This window comes from Gymnogyps californianus, chromosome 19 (genome assembly GCF_018139145.2).
Source record: "Gymnogyps californianus isolate 813 chromosome 19, ASM1813914v2, whole genome shotgun sequence".
In the NCBI taxonomy this organism is placed as follows: Eukaryota; Metazoa; Chordata; class Aves; order Accipitriformes; family Cathartidae; genus Gymnogyps; species Gymnogyps californianus.
The window spans coordinates 5,833,759-5,856,292 of record NC_059489.1 but is presented as its reverse complement, the minus strand read 5'-3'; the positions used below and the strand labels follow the sequence as shown (position 1 = coordinate 5,856,292).

Genomic DNA, 22,534 nt, shown 5'->3' with positions numbered 1-22,534 from the left:
ATTCTCTGATGACTCATAGCAAGATTGCAAATCCTTTACTTTCCTCCTTAATATGGTAGTATTTTAAAAAGTACAAACAAAAAATCTCATGTATGTTTGCAAATTATTTGAAGGGTGTTTGAGTAAGTTACAAGGTTTTAAGCCATTGCACCGTATGTGTTAGAGTTTGTTTCAGGGTTTCTTTGTAGATAAACAAAAGTTTTAAAGAGTCTGGAAAAAGACTGATCCCCTCCCCTCTCTGGATACACTGTCCCTCTCCTCTAATTGCTGTCCATAACCCCAGCAGAAAACTCACTGAAGAAAAATTGTCTTTTTCTGGAAATATTTACATGCTGTTCAGCACAACAGAGTCCTGATTTTAACATAAGGTCTTTAGATGTCACCTTAATGCCAGTCAATAAATAACCATCCCTAAAAATACCTGTGGCCATGAATCTTGATTAAGCCCCAGCATCTGGGTCTGCAGCAAAATTCCTTTTTGACAATTCTTCAGTTCTAATCCAACATAAATTTTTTGATATATTACAGAATAACTACCTCCTACCATGATAACAATTCAGCCTTTTCTGTCCAGATATGTGCTTATCTCCTCCAGGACACTGCAGGGAAGTTGGAGCACTGAGGCAGTAATTTCATGTTAATTTACTATTTGGGATCTGAAAAACAGTCGAAATTAACATCAAAACATCCTCTTCCTTTGGGTCCTGATTTAAGATGGCGCTTGGCTAGGAGAACTGGAAGGGGGCTTTGGTCTCTACACGCGTTTGGGTTGGCACAGGAAACTGCTCTGGTATCACAGGGTGACTGTGGGAGCAGGCAGTTCCCGTTGCTTAGATTAGGGCTGTGGCTGTGACATTCCACATTTGTCAAGGACTTAAGCACCTCTCTAAGGTAACACGCATGCAGGCACCCTTGTACTTTATGAAGAGGATTTTACACTTATTTTTTAAATTACTGGTTAATTGACCAATAGTGCTGGTTTAATCTCTCATTTTCCCCATCTGTGTTGGATGATAAAAGCTGCTTGTAAATGCATAGCCATCAAAACCATTAATATTTGTCAGAGTTTAAAACATGTAATCTCAAGCCAAGTACAGTCTTTTCTCTTTTTTAAAAGCATATTCTTTATGAAAGAGGCACTTGCATAAATTTTAGTTCTCTTGTGTACAAAATCACCCATGATTACTTCAGCAATTAGATGCCAACATGAAGAGGGAGCAGCAAGGCACTCCTGGGAGTGACTTACAGTGCAATACTTCACTGGTATTGGTGCCGTTAGAGTAAGGCTGAAGGCTGAGAGCTGTTAAATGCAGGAGGTGTGAGTTACTGCACTATAATTCACAGGCTTGGGTGTCTTATTAGAATTATAAAATAGCCCTATGCAAATATTTTTTAAAGATGCAAGGGCAAATAATCAGACATAACTGGGGCCACACCTCAAGTAAGGATCCTAAAGTCTTCAACAGCAACAAGGTATTGCATCAGAAAAGTAAAGGAAAAAAAACTGAGTTATTTTAAATTGATTAAAAGAATCAAATATAAGTGCGTTTGAAATGTTTACTTCTAGTTGCTTTGTCAGTTAGCCACTGTATTTGCCTGCCACAGTCTCTGCAGAACTCCTCTGTTCATTTTTCTCCTAGTGGCATCTCTTTCCAGTGCAGAGGCAGCTGAAGTCCCTATAAAAACAGGGTTTTGATCATCCATGTTTTAGGAGTTTTCTCACAAGGATGAATCCATTATATAAATGACTGAAGCAGATGCACAGTACTGCCATTTTGAAAGGTATGCTCTAGTTTTGAGTACCTAGCTTTAATACTCACTGTAATGAATTTATACCCATACCTGAAGCAGAACTCACTGAGGTCTGCAATTATCTGTAGCCTGTGAAAATCCCATTAAAATGTTAAATCTGCGGGCTAATGACAGGTCAGCCATTATCATTACATATACGATCTGAAAATCGAAGCCATCCCCTCTAAAACCAAACATGCTGATACATCCAAGCACATTCTTATTGTTATAAAAATACTTGAATTTCAGCAGATGGGCTCTCAATGAAGAGTAGTTAGTGGATTGTTTAAGAAAGGACAATTGATGAGTGCTTACTGTGAAAGAGGGGCTGGGATGTAGGCTGAGCTCACAAAGAACTAAATCAACTTCAGGTTGTGCGGCTGTGGCAGGCAAGCAGAGAAGCCTGGTGCGATCTAATGAGCTCAACAGCTGCTAGGTGTCAGTCTGCAACACTGCTATAAAAAAGCTGATTTGATGTTTTGTCTCATGGGAGATTCATATTTAAAACACATATTTGGATATTTATGTTCTCCAGAATGCTTCTCTAAAAAAGGTCAAAAAATTGTGCCTGATCAATAGCATAATTTCTGAGTTTATTTTTTGGCAAGTTACAACATTGGCAATTTGCTGGTTTTGCAAATAAACCAATATGTGACAATTTTATCTTTTTGTTTACTTAATATATGGTCCAGCCGTGAGAAATACTGGCATCTTTGGCTCCATTTTGGGTCAGAGGGTTTGAAGTGTGGTTGTCTTATTTACTAAGTATATTATCATAGATCCAAAACGATCCTGGCCCCACACTGAGGTTATATTACCTTTTCTATACAGGGAATGTACAACTGACAGTATTTGGACGTCCCCTCTTTTTCTTCAGTATTTATTTGGGCTGAAAATTTGTATTCTAAGAGCATTGGAAAATGAATCTCAATCTAACTGAAATTCGGTGGCAACCCTCAATCAGTTAGGCTGCTTTAAAAAGCCATCTTTCTCTGAGCACTGCCGTAATAAGCCTAGTAACACTCCCCAAATTAGATTTCTGTTACGGTTATTTGGGGCTATTTCAATATTTTTACGAAATTGAGTCATCTTCTCTTACAACGATATCACTAATTAAAAACAAGATGAGCAACTGCTTACACGGCTTGGTGGGTATGCTTGCAGAGTTACTCAAGCACATGTTACAGCATATGTATGCTCTAGGAACATCAGATGAATAAAAGTTGTTAAGCTATCCAAGAGCGCATGTCAAATTCCTCACGCAGAAGCTTGACTGAACTCTGGTGCCCGTCCGAGATTCTAAAAAGGTGTCCAAACATTAAACAGAAAAGGCAGTTTGCCACAAGGATTGATTTCATTATATCTCTCTGGCCCATTCATAGGATACTGCTGCAGCCTGCTACTCCGGGGTGTTTTGACCTCAGGATCTGACAAAAGAATTTGAGCGAGGACTCGTACTAAGAGAGACAACGTTGCCATGGAAAGCTGAACAAGCCTTTAAAATCACAGCTATGCTCTACCCTATATCCCTGGTGCTCTGTATTTCTTCAAGCTTATCTAACAGTGTACATGGCAGGCTTTTATCTCCAAAATCTAGCCAACAAGTTGCTGCTGTTTTACTACTCTGCATCCTTCATCAGGCTGGCGTTTTCAGATGGAGACCCAAGAACTAGATCTTTCTATAACAGTGCCATAATTTCCCCACATAAAAATGTTTTGAATCACATTTAAAGCACATTCAAAGGCATGAGAATTTAGTCAAGCACAAGTAGCTGAAAGCAGCAGTAGTCATGGTGCCTACATCTCCAGACCAGAAATGTGAATATTAATTGCTTTCCTTCAAGAAATTATAACACACCTTAATTGGTGTTTTGGCTCCACAGGAGAGTTGGTAAATAAGGACATCCAAGATTCTCCTTATTGTTAAGTTTTGGTGATCTCAGACTGCCTGAATTCATCATTTTAAGTTACCAGTCAAAAGGCAAGAACAAATGGAGATAATTATCTTCTAAAATAAACCTTCTGAATTGGTTTTATTTGCTTCAAGCTTATGTAAGTTTATCACTACTTCTGCAAGCATTCTTCTTAGGGCTACTATAGCATTTGAATATTTTTGTAAATAACAGTCCTGGCCACTGAATTTCTGAATCTACCTGCCAAAATGAACCAAAAATCTTATGCCAAGATGTTAAAAAGATTTTCCTGTATCCAGAACTTTGACATTCTCTATTCAGGAATCTAGATGACTGAAGAGCATTACAGAAAAGGATTAAAAATATCATCAGCTGTTCCAGTTATCAAAGTGATATCAAATTCTTCCTTGTGGATGCAGATGTACCTACTGCCCTCACACTGCAACTCTATTTTTCATTCATTTTCTATTAAACCCGTTTTTTCTCAAGCGGGACTTCAAGGCATGCAAAGCCTTTTAAAAGAATTCAAAATTTATGTTCAAGGTAATTGAAAACAACATGTTGTTTTCTGCATTTTTGTGTGGTCACTGCAAGACAAAAAGGCTCTCTTGAGTCTCTGTGCTTGTGTCACTGCTATAAATTCTTGTGTCACCGGCATTAGCTTAACACAACATGACTGATCTAATTAGACACGATGTGTCACAGCAGCTGCACGCCAGCCTGGAAACTCAAATAGGCCTTTTCAGGTGATGGCAGCTTTATATGTTCCTTCCATCCATAGCAGCTGATTAAAAACGCATATATTTTCAACCTTGAAGCTGAACCCCTTCCACAGCCCCCCAGGAGGGCCACCCGGGCCACTGTGACACAGTGCCGGGCACAGGCAGCGCTGAGCCCCATGGGACCCTCTGCAGCCCGGGGCAAGCTCCAGCCCTGCCTGCCCCAGCCAGGGGGGCACCTCCACCCCACAGCTGTGGCCAGGCACAGGGACAGCATGGCTGGGGAGTTTGGGCGCATCCAGTTGGGCACCTACGTGGAGATCAAGCGCAGCGATGGGCGCATCCACCCGGCACTGGTGACAGAGCTCCATGAAAGCACTTCCAGCATCACTGTGGAGTGGCTCGAGAAAGGGGCAAACAAGAGCAAGCAGGTGGATCTCCAGCTCGTCTTTGCCCTCAACCCTCCCTGGCCCCAAGGAGCACATCCACAACCAGCATCAAGGCCCCACTGTCAGCAAAAGGGGACCAGAGCCTGGTGAGTGAATGGCTGTCGCAGCCCATCAAAGTGAAGAACCCATCTGGGGACAGCAGGGGCCCTGTGGCTGCCTGGCCTGGCTCCAGGGGCTGCAGACCCAGGTGGACATCACCATGTGTGCGGCAGATAGAAAGGCTGTGAGAACAGCGGGAACACCAGCGGCTGGAGGTGCAGGAGCAGCAAGCCCAGCAGGCCACTGCTTCACTCCACCCCAGGACTGATGTGATTGCCATGATCCAGAAATGCCGCAGCCACCTGGACTGCGAGGCACTGTGGGCCACCACACCATGCTGGCCCCATCGCAACTGCATGTGTGTTCGGAGGCGGCCACTGAACCAACAGGAGGCTGAGCTCAACGACTTCGATGTAGTGACAGTGCCCTGCCAGGACACGGTGACGGTGCATGAAGCTAAGCAGAAGCTGGACCTCACATGGCACCTGGACAACCAGGTCTTCTGCTTTGACCATGCCTTCGATGATTGTGCCACCAATGAGCTGGTGTACAGGCACACCGCCCAGCCCCTGGTGGAGACCATCTTCCAGGGGAACATGGCTACCTGCTTTGCCTATGGCCAGACAGGCGGCAGCAAGACACACACCAGGAGGGGCAGTTTCTCTGTCAAGAACTCTGAGCCCTCCAAAGGGATCTACCTCCTGGTTGCCGAGGATGTCTTCCACAGGCTGCAGGACCCCAGCTGCCAGAAACTGGAGCTTCAAGTCTACGGGGCCTTCTTTGATATTTATGGGAGCAAAGTGTTTGACCTTCTGAACTGGAAGAAGCACCTGAGGGTGCTGGAAGACAGTAAACAGCAGATCCAAGTGGTGGGGCTGTGGGAGGAAGAAGTCACCGGTGTGGAAGATGTCATCAAGCTAATTGAAACAGGTAGCAAGTGTTGCACGTCAGGCAAGACCTCTGCCAACACTCACTCCTCACGGAGCCATGCCATCTTCCAGATCATGCTCAAGAGAGAGGGCATTTGTATGCCAAGTTTTCCGTGGTTGATTTGGCTGGGAATGAGCGAGGAGCTGACATCTCCACTGCAGACAGGCAAACAACGCTGGAGGAGGATGATATTAATAAAAGCCTCTTGGCACTCAAGGAGTGTATGAGGGCATTGGGGCATAACAGAGCCCACACCCCGTTCAGGGCTAGCAAACTCAGCCAGGTCCTGAGGGACTCATTTATAGGGGAAAACTCCTGTACCTGCATGATTGTCACTGTCTCTCCAGGAATGAGATCCTGCAAGCACACCCTTAACACCCTATGGTACGCCAACCGTGTGAAGGAGCTGGTGGTGAATTTAAATTCCCTTGGACAACCCTGTCAGGAGGTGTTCAGGTTCCCACGTCAGCTGAAGGACATGAAGAAACCCCGGATGATTCAGAACTGTCCCAGGACAGCTGAGTTACAGCTATTTGTGGTTCAGGCAGACAAGGAAGTCTCCCCCCAGCTATTTACTTTCAATGCTGAGGGGAAAACACAGAAGAAGAGAAAAGAAGTGGATGAGAAAACGCTTATGGAGGAGCATCAGGAATCTCTGCAGCGGTTGACAGTATTCTTAGAAGTGGCTGGGGAAATAGACTACAATGTAGATTTTTACGCTGCACAGTTTGAATCAGTCGTGGGTCAAAAAATTGGCATCCTGACCGAGATCCAAGAAAAAGTCAGATTATTCCGGTCAGCTCTTTGCAAGGAAGAACAGGGCAGCAACCAGACCTGCACAAAGAGATCCCATACGCTGTAAGCTGTGCCAAAGACCCCTGGACCCTGAAACTGCTGCAAAATGAGAGCTGTTATGATGCCACTGCATCAACTGTCCAACAACTCAAATGCTTAAAAATCTTAAATAGTGTCTGCAGGGATATTCTGGTTGGTTTTTTTTCTTGAAAATAGTGGGTTGGACATGTAGGAAAACAGTACAGTGTTGTTTCCAGGTATTTTTCACTGTAGAAAGTAAAATTGTGCAGTTGTGAGGATCTAACCTGTAGGAAAAGGCACGAATTTACAGAAAAAGTATCTCACCTCATCTAGGCAGGTTTTCTCCCCATGCTTGTAAAATACACACACACACATATATATGTACCTCCCTAGATGGGCCTGCTCCAGGGTTGTGTCAAACTGCGCCAAAATGAAAGTCGCGTTCCCAGGGTAGGAGGCATTTCGAGTGATTTAAAAAGGCGTTAGAGTGTGAAGTACTGTCATTTCTGAGCATGATACATTTGGGAAATGAGGGTTATTTTGTCATGGCATAAGCAGTGCCTTTTTTATAGCATCAGCTCACTTTTTCCTCTCTCCCTCTCTATCTTTCTTTCTTAACTATGTTCTCATGAGACATTAAAAGAAAAAGATGCTAGAACCTGCCTTCATAAAAATCAGACTAAAGATCATGGCAGTTGCCTGACCAGTGGGGAGAAGATACGCCTGCAAGGTTTGCAGAGGGAAGCAGGGGAGTCAGCGCCCTGTATCAGAGGCCTGACGAGAGGAGATTCGCCAGATCAAAGGGTCAGAAAAGCTGCATCCAACAAAGCACCATCTGATAGTGCGTACCAGCGCGATAGCGGCACGCAGGGAGTGGCAGCCCCAGATTGGCGCATCATCCCGGATGGGAAACCCTGCAAAAACTGCTTTTGGTGGAGAGGTTAAAGCATCAGGCACATATCTATGCTTATTATTCAATTTGGAAATTAATTCGTATAAAATACTGAAAGGATAACAAATAAGTGGAAGAAATTAAACAGTATAAATCACATCTCATTAGTTTATTATAATCTCCCTCCATTTCCTTATGCTCTCTGAGCTCTCTCTGGCTGTTGGTCCCATCCACCAGTTTAGGCTAGTGAACATTTTAAACATCTGATCTGAAGTCCGATGAAACCAACGGAAGAACTTCAGCAGCCTTTCAACCAAGCCAGAAATTTGTTTTCAGTGATGAAATTATGAAACACCAAACATTGTTTAAATGCCGGTCATCTCCTAGTAATAATATGCCGTGCTTTTCAGCTTCAGTGCACTTTACAAGCATTTATTTATTGGCATCCTGCTTGTTTTGGTATTCCTAGTTTCAGCAGCTCGTAGTGTTCAGAGATGCAATGAGACACAGGTACTACTTGCCAGATTAAGATGAAAGTGTGTTGTTGCCAGCAGGGATTTACTATGAAAGGGTTTTCTCCTTTCTGAAAAGAAACTTCTTTGAGGTTCCTTCCTTAGCATTTGTCTTGGATTCTTGTGTTTGAGGTGCCGGACATAGTAGGGCAGCAGGTTGTAAAGTCCAGGGACCTCACCATGGGGTACAGTATGTGAAAGTACACTGGCTCCATGGTCCCTTGCCTGGGACTATCTAGCAGGCTCCCTTTTAGCTGGGTGTAGGAAGTGTTTTCCACACAAGGCATGTGATAGATTCACTCTTTCGGCTGCCTGTGGTCCTTACTCCAGGTCTAAGTTCCCACTGTTCACATGCTGTGGCCGTGCATTAGCTATAAATCATAAGCATGAACTGTTCTGGCAAAAAGGGCTATGAATTAATTGAGTTGGGCACAGTTCTAGAAACACAGTTTTAATGAGCTGGAACAAAGTCATACCAGGGTGGGATGGTTTGCAGTGAGTAGGAAAATGAATTTTATTCTCTCTTTGTTTATACTCGCACATTCAGGAGGCTGTTTGCAACTGAGCTCCGAAGGTGACTCATGAGCACACCCTACTGCTTTCTAAAGCAGATGCAAAACGAATTAACTAAATTAGCCTTTTTTTCCATTTTTGTGGTTGCGTGAAGTGTTGATTAACCTCTTTTCCTTCTTTGATGATCTTCATTTACATATTTTCCTTTGCTTTCTAAACATAAATCCTATGTATGTAGAGAGTGCAGAACCCCTTCTTCCTATTACCTGGACTTTAAGCACGACTTCTGCCTGGTTTCCATGAGTTTGTAGCCACAGAATACCCCTTGGTATTTTGGGTTTGGAAATGTAGTTTAAGCATGTTTACATGTGTCCGCAGAGCCCAACCCATAAAGGTTCACAGATTCAATGAAAATTCATTCTAATTTTTACTGGCCAAGGCATGTCTTTGTAATGAAACCAGAATCAGATAAGTGTGCTGGGTTTTACGTTTGCATTGCTCTGGTGACCATGAATGTTCAATTAACTAAAGATCCCTAATTAATTATAGTGAGGTCAGCCATTGACTTAGCCTGTTAAACAACTAAAACACTTTTATGGGATGCATTTTTGTTTATAACTGATTGTAGCTGAATGAACAAGAAAAGCAACCATTGTATAAATAGAACCTGGCTAATCTAATCATTTAACGCCTGATAATTAACCATAAATACTGCTATTCTGTTATGCTGCAAGGATTTAAATCTGTTCTTGTCCTACCTCTGTCATTTCTAGGGGAGATTTCATTACTAATGAGATAATACACTTAGGAGCTCTACGCTCCCCGCCCCCAATACTTCACATGCCTCTGCTTGACTTCAGTGTTTCATAAGGACTGAACATATACACTCAGAACCTCCTCTGTCAACAAGTGATAGTAGTCCCCATTGCAACTATAGATAGATAGACAGATAGACATATATACGTTGGTCTAATTTTCTAGCTGCTACCTTCCTAGTTCTGAGCTTGGAACAGCTTTGGCTGTAAAATATATTCTTATTTTCTACACTTCTCTAGTGTTTGCCAGTTAATTTTGTCAGAGCAGCTCTGCAGTGCCTCCATAGCTTGATTCAGTCTCTGCTGAACTCCTTGTTAGCTTTCCTCATCGCTTGTTCCAACTCCTGCATGTTCTTCCTGTGCAGTCCTCAAAGGTTTGAATTCCCTCAGTCTAAAGCAACTGAATGTCCACGTGCTCCCTTGAACAGTCAGGACAGTTCAACCCATAACGTGTGCGTCAGCTGAAAAATAAAATTGATTCATCCACAGTTTTTTGAAACATTCAATTGCTTTGCCCTCTGCTCTCACATCTACTTGCCTTCACATCTACTCCTCCCGTTCAAACTGCCTTTCTAGCTGTGACTCTCCATACCAGGCAGTCAGCAGTAATATTGTTGCGTGTATCTTATAATCTTTCCTTTCAAAATTTCTGCCAGCATTGCCAGCTCTCATGTCTCACAAAATATATTTTTTTTCATTCCTCTTGTACCTTCTAGAATGATTTAATTGTCAGAATCGTACTTTTTGGGGGGTTAATTAATCTTTTAGACTTCTTGGTAGCAGAAAAAAAACTTGGAAAGGTACAATCTAAATGCTTCTAAGCTAGAAGACCCTGCTAAAAAGGATATTTACAGAAAGTTAATTCTCTGTGAATTTTGGAACCAGAAATAGGCTGTTTAAAAGCTTGACTTTGGCACTACAACTCTGCTTAAACCTTCCTGGCTCAGGCACTTGTGATCAAGCCTGTGCAAAGGCAATCCCTTTCCTCCATACCTCTGATAACCAGGTGGTTCGTTGACCGTGTGAAGATATCATTATTTGGCTCTGTTTCTATGGAATTCCAGGGGAACGATACGAGAGCTGAGCTCAGGGCCCAGAAAACCCACAGCTTGATGTGGTTTTAGGAGAGCTCACCTGGGGCACGCAGCAGCCAGGACAGGAGGTGGCCCCATGCTGCTGTAGGAGGGTGGAAGGGGAGGGCTGGGTGAAAGAGGCAGGCACGAGATCTGCTAGCTGTGTGCGTTGTACGATAGGAAACAAGTGAGGTTCAACCCTAGCAGGAGCCCCCAGCTTCCCAAACTGCAGCATCTGGAGTTTCCAGTTCAGTTCTGAGGTGTCAGTCAAAATGGGAGCTGCAACGAATGGATCAAAATAATCTGTACCCTGGAAAGACAATCTGGGAGAGCAAGACGCCTTCTGGTACTGCCTCTGCAGCAGGCGGTATGCAATTTGCTCAATTTAGCATCAAGTAAGCATGGCTGAATTTAGCCCTGTATTTTTGGCTTTATTATTATCCGAGTATTACAGCTCAGCCTGTTATCATGAGGCTAACTCACAAGGTTTTATTCAGATTTTTCTCTGGTTTTCTGCTCAGACAAAGCCCAAGGCAACTGGGATTTTCCAGAGTAGAGAGTGACTGTTGTCGCTAATAATAGCTTTAGTCAGCAACATATGTTTAGTGATGCACATCAATATTTGTAATGTCACAGATGCTAAGATTTTGCATTTTCGATGTCATTGTGTCCAGGAGCATGCTTTATCTCGGTGCTATAAAAGTACATGTAAAATACTGAATTTTTATACCTACATTTCCCAAGCTGAAAGCCTGTGGCTGAAATTCCTCTGTGCTATCAGGCAACGTTACATTGCAAACCATACCATCTCCTGCTTTGTACCAGAATCCCATGAATCTTTGAAATACGCACCTCAGCTATGATTTACGAGGTATTTGTATCATTTTCCTTTTATTTTTCTACAGAAGCAGGTAATATCTCATAGGGTACGTTGAAAGACATTATGTTTTGAAGCAATTCACCTGGTATTCTGCCTCTCTCACTCCTTTAACGCTACAAGGAATATGTGATGGAAACAATGTTGTTATTCCTCAGATTGTTCCTTGAAGTTTTCGCTTGTTTCTACTTTCATATTGAGTCATTCTTCTTCTTGTGACCTCCTAATCATTTCCTCAGCAAAAGTCTGGGATGTGACATGGGAGGAGATGATTTCAAGCGAAGAGGAAAAAATACACCAGAGAAGAGGAAAGCTGAGATGTAAGGATCCTGTTTACATGCAAAACTTGCAGTACTTAGGTAAATAAGCACAGAAATGTTTAAATCTGTATCGCAATGTTGTCCAAATAGCAAGCACGGTCTTGTCTGCAAACTAGAAAGAAAATTCCTGGCAATTCCCTCAGGCATTGGACTGGATGGAGGGAGCTGCCCTCCTCATTGTAATACTGCAACACCTATTTGTGTGTGCAGTTCAGGTGTCGTCTGTCCAGAAGTGATAATTGGTCTCCTTCACATTCTGGATGAAAGAGGTTTGATTAAAATCTACCATGTGGCTTTTCTTATTTTTATAGACTCAGGTTTTGCTTGAGTTGATGTATGTCTTCCAAACTCATGGTAAGAAGCAAAAAATCAGGAACCTCCTTCTCTTTGGGACTGACTGGGGCCAGGCTGATGAGAGTGCCGTGCACCAAAACGCTTGTCTACTTTTTCTGACTAAATCAGTTGGTCACAAAGAAGCATTTTGTTTCTTGTGTAATGGCTACAAATAGGCTCCTATGACCACTGAGCACAGACATTTTCTCTCAGTGAACTGTGTTCTTGATACTGAGGAACAGAACAGTAGCTGGTGAACAGCTGCTGTGTAATAACCTGCCTAGTTTCCTCAGTGTCTCATCTGAAATTGATGTTTAAACTCATTCTCATTTGTTAGACTTCACTGGTTTTGCTCATCACCTGAGAGCTGACTGCACAGATCTTGCTTGCAGCTGAGCAAAAGGGTACCATGGTGGTCTGGAGTTTCTTATATTGTTCGCAGTCTAATTTTCATAATTTTATACCAATTTCAAGCAGTGTTGAGAACCTCTTGAAATAGGAGATTAGAGCTCAGACTTCGCTTGGATACTTATTCCCTCCTTCTGCAGACTATCCCTATCTTTTGCTGCTGTGGGATGTTGCCTGTGATGCCTCTCCCTCTTTTCTTGTCTCAACAAACTACTGCTTATAACCTGGTCCTTCCCTTTTGGTGAGTTCATATGTGCCATCCTCCACATAATCGTTCCAAGGAGAGGAGAGTAAATACACCACCCTCCCCTTTGAAAGAAAGAAGTCTAAGCAGAAATGTTTCCATCGCTGGTATTTCCTCAGTTAAGCTTCCCACATCCCTTTTTCTCCCACTCATGGTAACTTTGGGGTAGTGGTGCTATTCTTGCGTGACCAATTTGCATAAAGCCATAGGAAAATATCTTTTAATTTTGTTTAAACTGGCTTTTAAATTCTTTTAGAATTTTTGTGTGTAATTTGACAGATGAAAAAACACAAGGAGGTGCAGGATTCATGTTTTCAAAAGTATCATGTGTCAGTGAGTGCCCTGGCTTTACACTTTTGACTTAGCAGCTTTGTGCAATGGAGGTTGAAACTACCAATAACTGTAAATATAACCCATTTTTATTGGCATAACAGTGACATCTATTGTTCGATATTATATACATCTGTGCTGCTCTTAGCAACTGCCTACAGGTATTGAACTGATCTTTCTCAATTTCATAAGATGCAGGCATGCAAAGTCAAATTATTGATTCAAAGAATTATGTAATAACACATGGAGTAACGCCATTGGACAGCTATGCAAAATTAAATCTAATTCGTTTTGTCACAGCCTAATTTACAGATCAGTGTGGACTGACACACAAAGAGAGGCGCCTCCTATTTCTGAGAGTATTGGAAGACGTTGCTTTTATGAAACCTGCACACCAGCCACACTGCTGGCAAGGCTGCAGCGGTGCTGCATCTTCCACACTGTGGACAGTCAGAGGCTGGCAACACCCAGCAGCAGATTCTCCCAGGAAAACGGCCTCTGCATGGACCCGCAGTGCAGCTTCAGAACATCTGCCCCTCTGCAAGCCTCCGACCTAACCAAGGGAACCCTGAATATTCAATCGCAGGCCCAGACACAGTAGGCAAGTGGTGTGGGCAAGCAGTGAAAAACACCGCTGTTCATTTACTTTTCACTGAGCGTTTGCTGCAAGGCAGAACCACAAGCCAGCGCTGGGTCTTACCCAGGCCACTAAAGCTGAACTCTTACAAAACAGCCCCAGGGGTGCACGACAGCCACAGCGTGCCGGTACTTGCTCTGGGTATTTTCAGACCAGCTCTTGCACTGGAAACAGAATTCCGAAGTACCAGACTGGGGGAGTTAAGAGAGAGTTACTTTTCTTTAAGTCCTTTCTTCTTGCCCTCTTTTGATTATCTCTTCTACCTCTCTCTCTCCTAATAGAGAATACAGAATTCAAATAGGAAAGATTTTAATATAGCAGTAATGAAATACAGGGGCTATCTAGTGTGTCAGGCACTGTGGCTGATTAGACTTTCTGATTCGTGGGCTAGCACTCAAGGGAACAGCAACTGTCTCTTTTACTGCCTTGTCTATGAAAACAGCAGAAGGCTATGTATGCTCATTACTATTTTATGTGATTCTGAACATTAGAGGAGAAGTGGAGAGAGCAGAGCTATAGAGAGATATTTTTAATATTTTTAATGGAATACCATGTTTAATTCTTATATAAGCAAACTCTGGATAAGCAATTACTCTCAGTAAAAATATTTGACACTGGTAAATGAAGCAACATAGTTCCCTTCTTTCTAAGCCATAAGCTTTAATACAAGGATGCAGAAATGTAGGAAGTGTGGCTAAAGGGAACACATTGCCTATAGACCATGCTGTGAAGATAGCACTGAAATATGTGCTAAACATTCAGCTTACACTTAGAGTTCACTGGTACACATAAATGCTCTCTTGAACAGCCATAGCACATTCCTAAACTGAGGACATAAAGATGGGCTATGTTGTGTAACCCACCAGGCTTACCGTCATTTGAGAAAGAAAGGAGTAAATACTGTCTTGTCCCCCACGGATTTGTACACAGATGGACTTTTCCAAACCTCCATTCAACTGTAAAGGCTGCAGGATGAAATATTGATATTAAAATCTTGGATTAAAATCTACATCTCAAGTTTTTCATGTATTGTTCTCCACAGTGATGTAAACTTGCATCTAATTTCCTATGTTCAAGCCTCCCTTTTCTGATGCTCTCTACATAGTAGCTCCCAGCTGCAAAATAACAGCAGCTGTGTTTCTAAGGGCCTGTGTTGAACTTCTGTGCTTTCCAAAGAGAGAGAAAAATAAATGTTATAGGAACAAGTAACGCAGATTTCATAAATAAACACGTTCTGAAGGTCCCACTGTTCCCTCAGTCAAGAGGGAAAAGGAGTGCATCTAATGAAAGCTCTGAGTATGTGCAGTGTCGCAGGGGCTGGAGATGCAGACATGCACCAAACCCCACTGGGCTAGATTTTCTGAGATGCAAATGTTCACAAAAGCAATAAAAGATGCTGTCTGTCCCAAAAATTTACAGTTTCATGGGTGAAGAATTAAGCGATCTAGCGGTGGATATAAGGAGCAACTGGGATGCTATGGGGCAGCAAGATGAAAGGTCGGCACCTCCATCCCAAGCTCGCTGCCTGGAGAATGCCCAAGTCTGTGTCTGAAAATGTGTGGAATGGTGATGGCAGCTGGTCTCTGGTATCAGAGACCGGGGGCTGGAGCTGGGGGGGAATGAGAGAGAAAACTCAGAGTGTATGGAAAAGGCACGACCCTGGGACTAAAGACAAGCACCTGCCAGAAAAGACAGACCCAACCTGCGGGAGCTACCTGCCGTGCTGATGGTGCCTCTGCGGCTGGTGCTTTGAATTTGCTAATTTAAAATGAAAGCCTCAAAACAGTTGGTGCACCATGCAAGAACCCTAGAAAATGTGGGGACAGGGAGATTTAGAGAAGCTACCTGTGCCCAGGGATAATGGTGTAGCTCCACCAGCACCAGTTTGGATCCAGCTGAGTGTGTTGGTTTCTTTGTGGGGAGGAACATCTTTTCTTTTGACCCCCAGATTCTTTAGATTTATGCAGGTGCTCCCTTCTCCACAATCTTAGCTAAAGCTATCACAGGTACGTATGAACATTCAGCAACAGCACTCCGACCACGGTGCCTAGGGGAGATCCCTGGCACAGGAGGAAGGTCCTTTGCCTTCAGGAAAGCTGTGCAAAATTACATGCAAAATTACACTGCTTAATGTCAGAGCCTTTCCACCCCCCAAATCTTTCAGGAAAGCAATGCCCTAAGATTAGGGAATACCATTTGCTAATACATTTAAATAGGTCCTGCTCCACAGAGCTCTTTGGAAAATCTAGCCTGCATGAGAATTGAGCTTTTCTGTTGCTTTCTCTAGCTTACAGGTTCTGGTATTCGCACCACAGGTACCGGTGGGACCAGCAGCTGGAGCGCCTCGTCCCCAGCGCTGGCGACGAGCCCACTGGTCCCGAAGATGAGTGTGAAAGAGGGACATTTTTTTTAATTGCACCCTGACACGTGGCAGAACTAATGGAAGTGACAGGGCTGACAGCAGCTCTTGAGGAAAGCGTCACTGACTCGCGGCGCTCTCAGTGACCCAGAGCAGCCATAACAAATCCTGGCCTCTCCAACCTCAAGAGGGGTGTTTCCACTTCATTTTCTTTTTACAGGCAAAACCCTGAGGTCTTTATTCAGTCTCTGCTCCGCGCTTGCTCGCGTGCCAAAGCAAGTCACTGTGACTGGAATTAAGTAAAAGCTGAGAGCCAGGCCCTGTCCTGGCAGAGGCACCACTGGTTTCGGGTGGATTTTCTCAGATTCATCTCACTGCAGAGCACATTTTCTCCTCTGGTTCAGATGGGCACCCGAGGCAAACATCCTGCTGAGTGCCGTCCCCACCCTGGTGTGGCCCCCCGAGCTGCGGAGGGGCCAAAGAAAGCAGCTTCGCTCTCCCACCCCCAGATGCCTGGGGAAGAGGCAACCAGGTTTGCAGCAGGCACAAAAGTAAAGCTGCAAGATTTTGAAAAAGACCCAAGGGATGTGGGAGCCTGGGTCACACTGAAATTCAGAGGGCGCCGTGCTGTTAATTCCCCACACGTACCCTTGAAATCCCAGCCCTCTGTATTTATTTATTGTTTCTGAACTTGCATCCCTTTAAATTGCAAAAGCAGAGAGTGAGTGATAGTAGGTTCTGAAAAATCAGCGTTAGCAACATGCAGGCAGCCCCCAATCTGAGTGGAGGGCAGTAATTTATTATCCATTAGGTGATCTGTCAATCAAAGAGGACTAACAGAGCAATAAACTTTGAAGTGATTGGTGGAGCTCTGCCCATACTACTAGCTGGCTATCAAAAAGGTCAGGGTGGTAAGATGGATGGTTTCCTCTTCTTCAGACACTCTTTCTCTCTGGTGACACATGCAGCTCGCTCTCATCAAGCAAGATTCTCGGATATCTCCTGTGGATGAAGTCAACTCAAATCCAATTGCATATTTTACTGTTTCAGAGGAAAGAATCCAAAGTTTTTATGTTTTACTGAAACATTTTCAAGTGAGGACAACAGCCCCCGTTGCTCTGGTGGTATTGGAAGTGAGCTGCAGCCTTCAGTGCCAAACCCAACCTCCTTGCAAGGCTGATGCTCCGCAGCTCTGCAGGGCTCCCAAGGCGGTGGCCAGATGCTGATGCAGTGAAGCTTCAGGGAGACTGTCGGGGAAATTATTCTTCTCTGTTACTCCACTGTAGTCAGTGTGCCAGGGCCTAGATGTAAGACCTCTTACCTAGGATTCAAGGGGTGCAAGCTCATTTCTTGTCTTTCACCTGATCCATCAACCTGTGGGCTCCTCCAGGGTGAGGCCCCGATCATCCTTCAGTAAGAGCTGAAATTCAGGATTCATTAAGCCAGACAGAAAGCACGAGAGATTCACAGACCCCATCCCTGGGAAAGGGGAAAACTTAGATTTTGGTCCAGAACTGCTTCAAATCTTTCATCACACACTTTTACAAGTAAAACAGGAACATTCCTGGAGGCAGCAAGTAATATGTGTTTTGAAAGGTTTCTCTAAAGCAGGTGCAGAAGCTTTCCCAGTATGCTGCCCTAACACATTAATATTTCCAACAGACTACCCTAAACCCTAAACAGACAGTCTCGCTCCTGAGTGGCCAAGGAACCATATATCTCGATCAGACTTTTAACTCATTTGAGAGCTCTCTCCGAACGCTCTGCGCAAAGCAGCCCAGAGCGCTCTCGCGATGGGGAATTAATCCACACTCTGACACACTCTCTGGCTCCGTCCTTCCTTCCTCACTCCTTATTGCACTGACATTTGTTACCAGTATCTGGCTTGCAGCTACAGGCAAAAGTGTAGCCAAACTTTCAAGCTCCTGGGAGGGAACTGGAAATGGTCCCAGCCTCAGATTCCAGCCCAAAATACAGTTCTGGTATTCCCCATCCTTATTGTCATTGCAATATCATGCACATGTTTATTTGTCATACTCTAATAAGCTGTATGTGAACAGCTAGCTTGTTTATTCTCTAAGGACAGATTAGAACAGCCAGTCTCCTCCTGGAATAAGTGGAAGTTGAATTATTTATTTTCTTTTCTTCATAAGAAGCTTATAGCACGCTGGATGAAAAGCCAGAAATAATTAAGAAAAATGCTATGCATTCAAACAGAAGAAATACACGCAGCCCAGCTGAAATGACTATCACTGCTCCGCTGTTCATGCGTAACAGGTCACAGCTGGTCTAAGTGTGGTCTTGGGATGGGAAGGGAATATCTTTTTGGTGTTGCAGGATTCAGACTGGAAAGATGTAGTGATTCTATGGAAGTCTGTCATTTTATGTGAAACAATTACTCATGTTCACTTTCAATAACAGTAAGTAAGCTTCTGGATGATGCTTTTTACCAGGTGGTGCAGAAGTGTTTCACCAAACAGGCTACTGTCATAGAGAAGGGGATACTGAGGCACAGAGAAGGGATGACATTTTGGGGCTTGGAGCATGTTATCCCTTTAATTATGCTTTCAAATATGGCTCTTTATTTTTAAGATATGATTTCTGTTATTTTTCATGCAGACAGAAAGTTTGAAAATACTCCTCCTCTTTATAGATGCACCTTCTTTCTTTTCTAAAATACTGATGCCTCCCACAGAGGAGAAATTCTGCCTTTACGAGTTTCTATTCATTGGTCCTGCACCTCAAGTCAGAATTCTGAGTAAAAGACAACATTCCCCGACAATGGAAATTAGAGCTGGTTTATAAGGTGTGAACTAACATCCCTTTAAAAAAGAAAAATTTACTCCTGTTGCTTTAGTGATATTGGATTGATTTTATATTGCCCAAATACATGGTTAGATGTGTCAACTTGGAAGCATTACATATACAGAAAAGTCCTTTAATTATGATTCTGATCACATGTGGAACAGGATTTTCTGAAACAGATTTAAGGAAAAAAAATACATTTCAGGGACTAAATCCTCCGTAACCCCAATTGCTGGAATTCCATTTGGGAATAAATAGCCCAATATGCTCACCTCAGTGTAAGAAAGAAATACATGAGAGTAAAGGTATTTTGAATGAAAAAGTAATCCTTCCCATTTCAGCACAAACCAAGTCCATCCCACGTAATCATACTTTTTACTACATACAGATCTGATTGCTCATAAAAACAGATTCTCTAGGTTTAAAGCCAATTGCTGCTCATGTTTAAGTGAAACTGCTATTTTACCTGAGGGACAGCAGAAAATATTCATCTCAACCTATTACCAAGCCCTTAGAGTTTAATTAATGGATGTGAAGTGCTTTGAGATCATCAGATAAAAGGTAGTTTATAAGGGTAAATATGTGATGATGACTACCTTGGCTAACCTGCCCCGGAGATGTCTGGAGTTAAAAGCATGAGCTGCTGCAGTGGAGGGAGAAGAGCCGGGCTGTGTAGGTGGATTTTAACACCCCCCACCTCTGTGGCCACACAACAGGGACCTGTAACCAGTGGGTTACACAAAGATGCTGTTATTTAATGCCATAGGCAGAGTCCTATTAAACTTAGTAGGCAATCAGATTAAGCACCTACCCTTGCATTTGGACATTTTTAAGGTTAAAATTGCGCAGAGTATTTCAGAGCTATGAAATACATGTATTTTGCTAGAGCTGAGCAGAATCCAGCTGTTCAGAGACAGGGATTTTCCAAGTGCTCCAAGGTAGTTAGGTACCCAGCCTCTATTGAAGTTCACCAGTTACTAGCCCTAACTTTCTTGGAGTCCTTTGAAAATGCTGGATGTGGTCAAAAATGATTTATGAAGGTTTTTTAGCTTCTCTGGAAATAATAAAGCATAGTCTGGATACTTCAAATGGCATCCAATTACAGCTAGGACAAATTCTTCTGTTTTTTCTCTTTAAGGTAAATCCTTCCGTATATATTTAAGGCTCCATAATTTATCATTATTGAACTCCATAATTTACCATTCATTAAGCACTTCACAGGCAGTGTAATATTCTTTGACCACGTTCCTGGGCATCCTTGTGCTGGTGGGTTTCACAAGTTCTTTTAAACTAGGTCAGTGAAATGTCCTCTCAGTTGAGGGTTTTTTCTTTGAAGCAACCTCACTAGAACAGCCTTGATTTAGCATAGTGAAATGTACCTCAGAACATAATGTATAGCAGTATATGGGATATAAGATTCATTGACTTAGCTAGGTTTAAAAACTAATCCTTGTTCCCTAAATCTTTGATGAAACATTATTTTAGCTTGAAATGTTATGTGGCACATAGTAATTCTTCCTTGAGTATAAAATTTTATTTCTGCTTCAAGCCTGTTTTGGAAACCTTGGCACTTTCAGCTTACTGCAGACAAGTGCCACAATATGAAAAGTCCTTTGTGATATTGGAAAGCAAGGTGCCTCACTGCTGTGTGATGTGAAAACTCATTTAATTATAGGAAGAAACAATATATGATAATTTCAGAATTAAAACATTATCAGTGCTGGAAACACAGAGGTAAATCCTCTCTTGAATCCAGTATTCAGCATAGAGAACTGACTGACAGATTCAGAGGATTGCTCTCATCCCAAGTTGCTTGGAAAGCGAACCACTGCATAGGTTAGAAGACCCACTGAGAACTGGTTCAACCTCCAGGCGATGGATACACCAACCTGTGGGAACACAGTGTGCTCTGAAAACAACGTCATCTCCTGCAGTCAGCGCACGCCACCCAGCAAACGCACCCACCAAACGGGAGCGTTGGCAGGTTGACCAGCAGAAGAGAGTCTGAATATTGTCAAGAACCCATCTCTATTTTATCTGAGCTAGTGCCTAACAGTTTGTTCCACTAATCTGCTTACAGCAGATGATTTCTTTGCTTTGAAAACTCATGCCCATGTTGTAAGCTTAAAAAAAAAGTCAGAAGCCTACAAGCTGCATATTTTGGGAATCTTTTAAAGCTAATACTGTTCTAAATGCAAGGGTGGAGAATTGGAGACCTCTCCTTTCTTGTTTTTGTTTTATTTCCCATTTAATTGTTCAGCATCACCTATTTTTGATTTGCAGTCAGATGTCCTAAACTCCAGCGCAGATATTATCCTTATTACCATTGCACATTCTTATTTAATTATTTTTAAACATCCTGACCCGTTATAGATTAAAAGTCATGAATGAGGTTAATGTATAATTAATGAGCAAGGGTGTTCATGATGACAGCTCAGAATAATGATGAATGAGCTGAACAAGAGATCTGACTAGCTGTCCAAGGTCAAATTGCACATGGGAGTGTTAATGTTGCCTGACACAGCTTTATTTCCTTCTGATTTCCTATTTTAAACAAATTTGTTATTCTTACAGAGCTGTTAAGCTATCTAAAGGGGTGGGAAGATGTCCTCTGACCTCTAAGTAAGGAGCGCTCCTCTCTGGTAGTCCTTTATACCATCTGCCATGAAGTACCACATCCAAAATCCATTCTTCTCTCTTGAAAGATATCCCCTATGTTCAGAGGACAGTTGATCAGGAGGGAGAGGAGGGAAGAAGGCAAAAAAAAAAAAAAAAAAAAAAAACAAACCAACAAAAACCAACCCCCCCAAACCTCCAAAAAAACCTAATTATAGACTCAAAGAAAAAAACTTTGATCGATTTCCATACAGCAAATATTCTACTTACTGAAATAATTATTTACTGTCAGACTGCAAACAGCATTCCTGACTGATTTTTATAGAAATCCCAGCTTTTCTGATACCAGTGAGAGTCTTGCTGTTGTCTCCAGTGAAATCACGACCAAAATCCCATGTAGAATAGTACTTCACTGGTGAGAGCGGTATAGAAATTGTACATTGATGCACGGCCTGGCCCCATAGTTTTAATTCACGTAGATAAGGTACTATCCTGTGATCCAAGTCCCACAGTCGCAGGAACACGCCACTGTAATCTGTACGGTATGTTTTACAGCAGCAGCAATTAGTTCTGCCCTTTCTCCTTACTTAAAGGTGGGTTTCTTCATCAGTAGCCTTCCCTGGGAAACAAGGCATTATGGATGATGGATAGACTGTGTGTCAGGATTGCTGGGAAAACTATTTGTGTCTGCTGCCTTCGGCGTTTGTTATACTGGACCATGGGCCAAGCCTGGTAGGTGCCTTGAAAATGGGCAATTTGTCTAGTTGCCATGTTTTCCACACAGTCTTAATTTACACTTGTCTCAGGGAGGAAGGAAAGGTTTTCTGTCTCTCTAATCATTTGCTATGTACGTTGCTGCTACTTAATTTATTTTCTTTGGTCACTATCATCGAAGTTTGTACTCCTCTCTCAATCATGCACTGAGTTAATTGAATGCTGGTACACACCCTGTCTTTCTGCAAAAAAGGTGCTCAGTGTTACACAGTATCAAAAGGAAATAGCACAAAACACTTGAAGCTTGAAGACTATTTTTTTCCTAAAATAGTTAAACAAAAAACAAAAAAATTTTCATCTGAAACTTGTCATTGCTACCACAGACCCTGCCCATGCAAACCTGCCTATTTTGACCCTGCGACCAGAGCC

General features: G+C 42.8%; 1 protein-coding gene across 1 annotated transcript; it reads left to right on the top strand.

Annotated features, from left to right (window-relative positions):
- Positions 1-4,698: 4,698 nt before the first annotated feature.
- KIF2B (kinesin family member 2B) lies at positions 4,699-6,703 on the top strand. The gene is given in 3 exon segments (XM_050908635.1): positions 4,699-4,885; positions 4,888-5,922; positions 5,925-6,703. Coding segments are annotated over 3 exon segments (2,001 nt in total).
- The last annotated feature ends 15,831 nt before the right edge of the window (positions 6,704-22,534 follow it).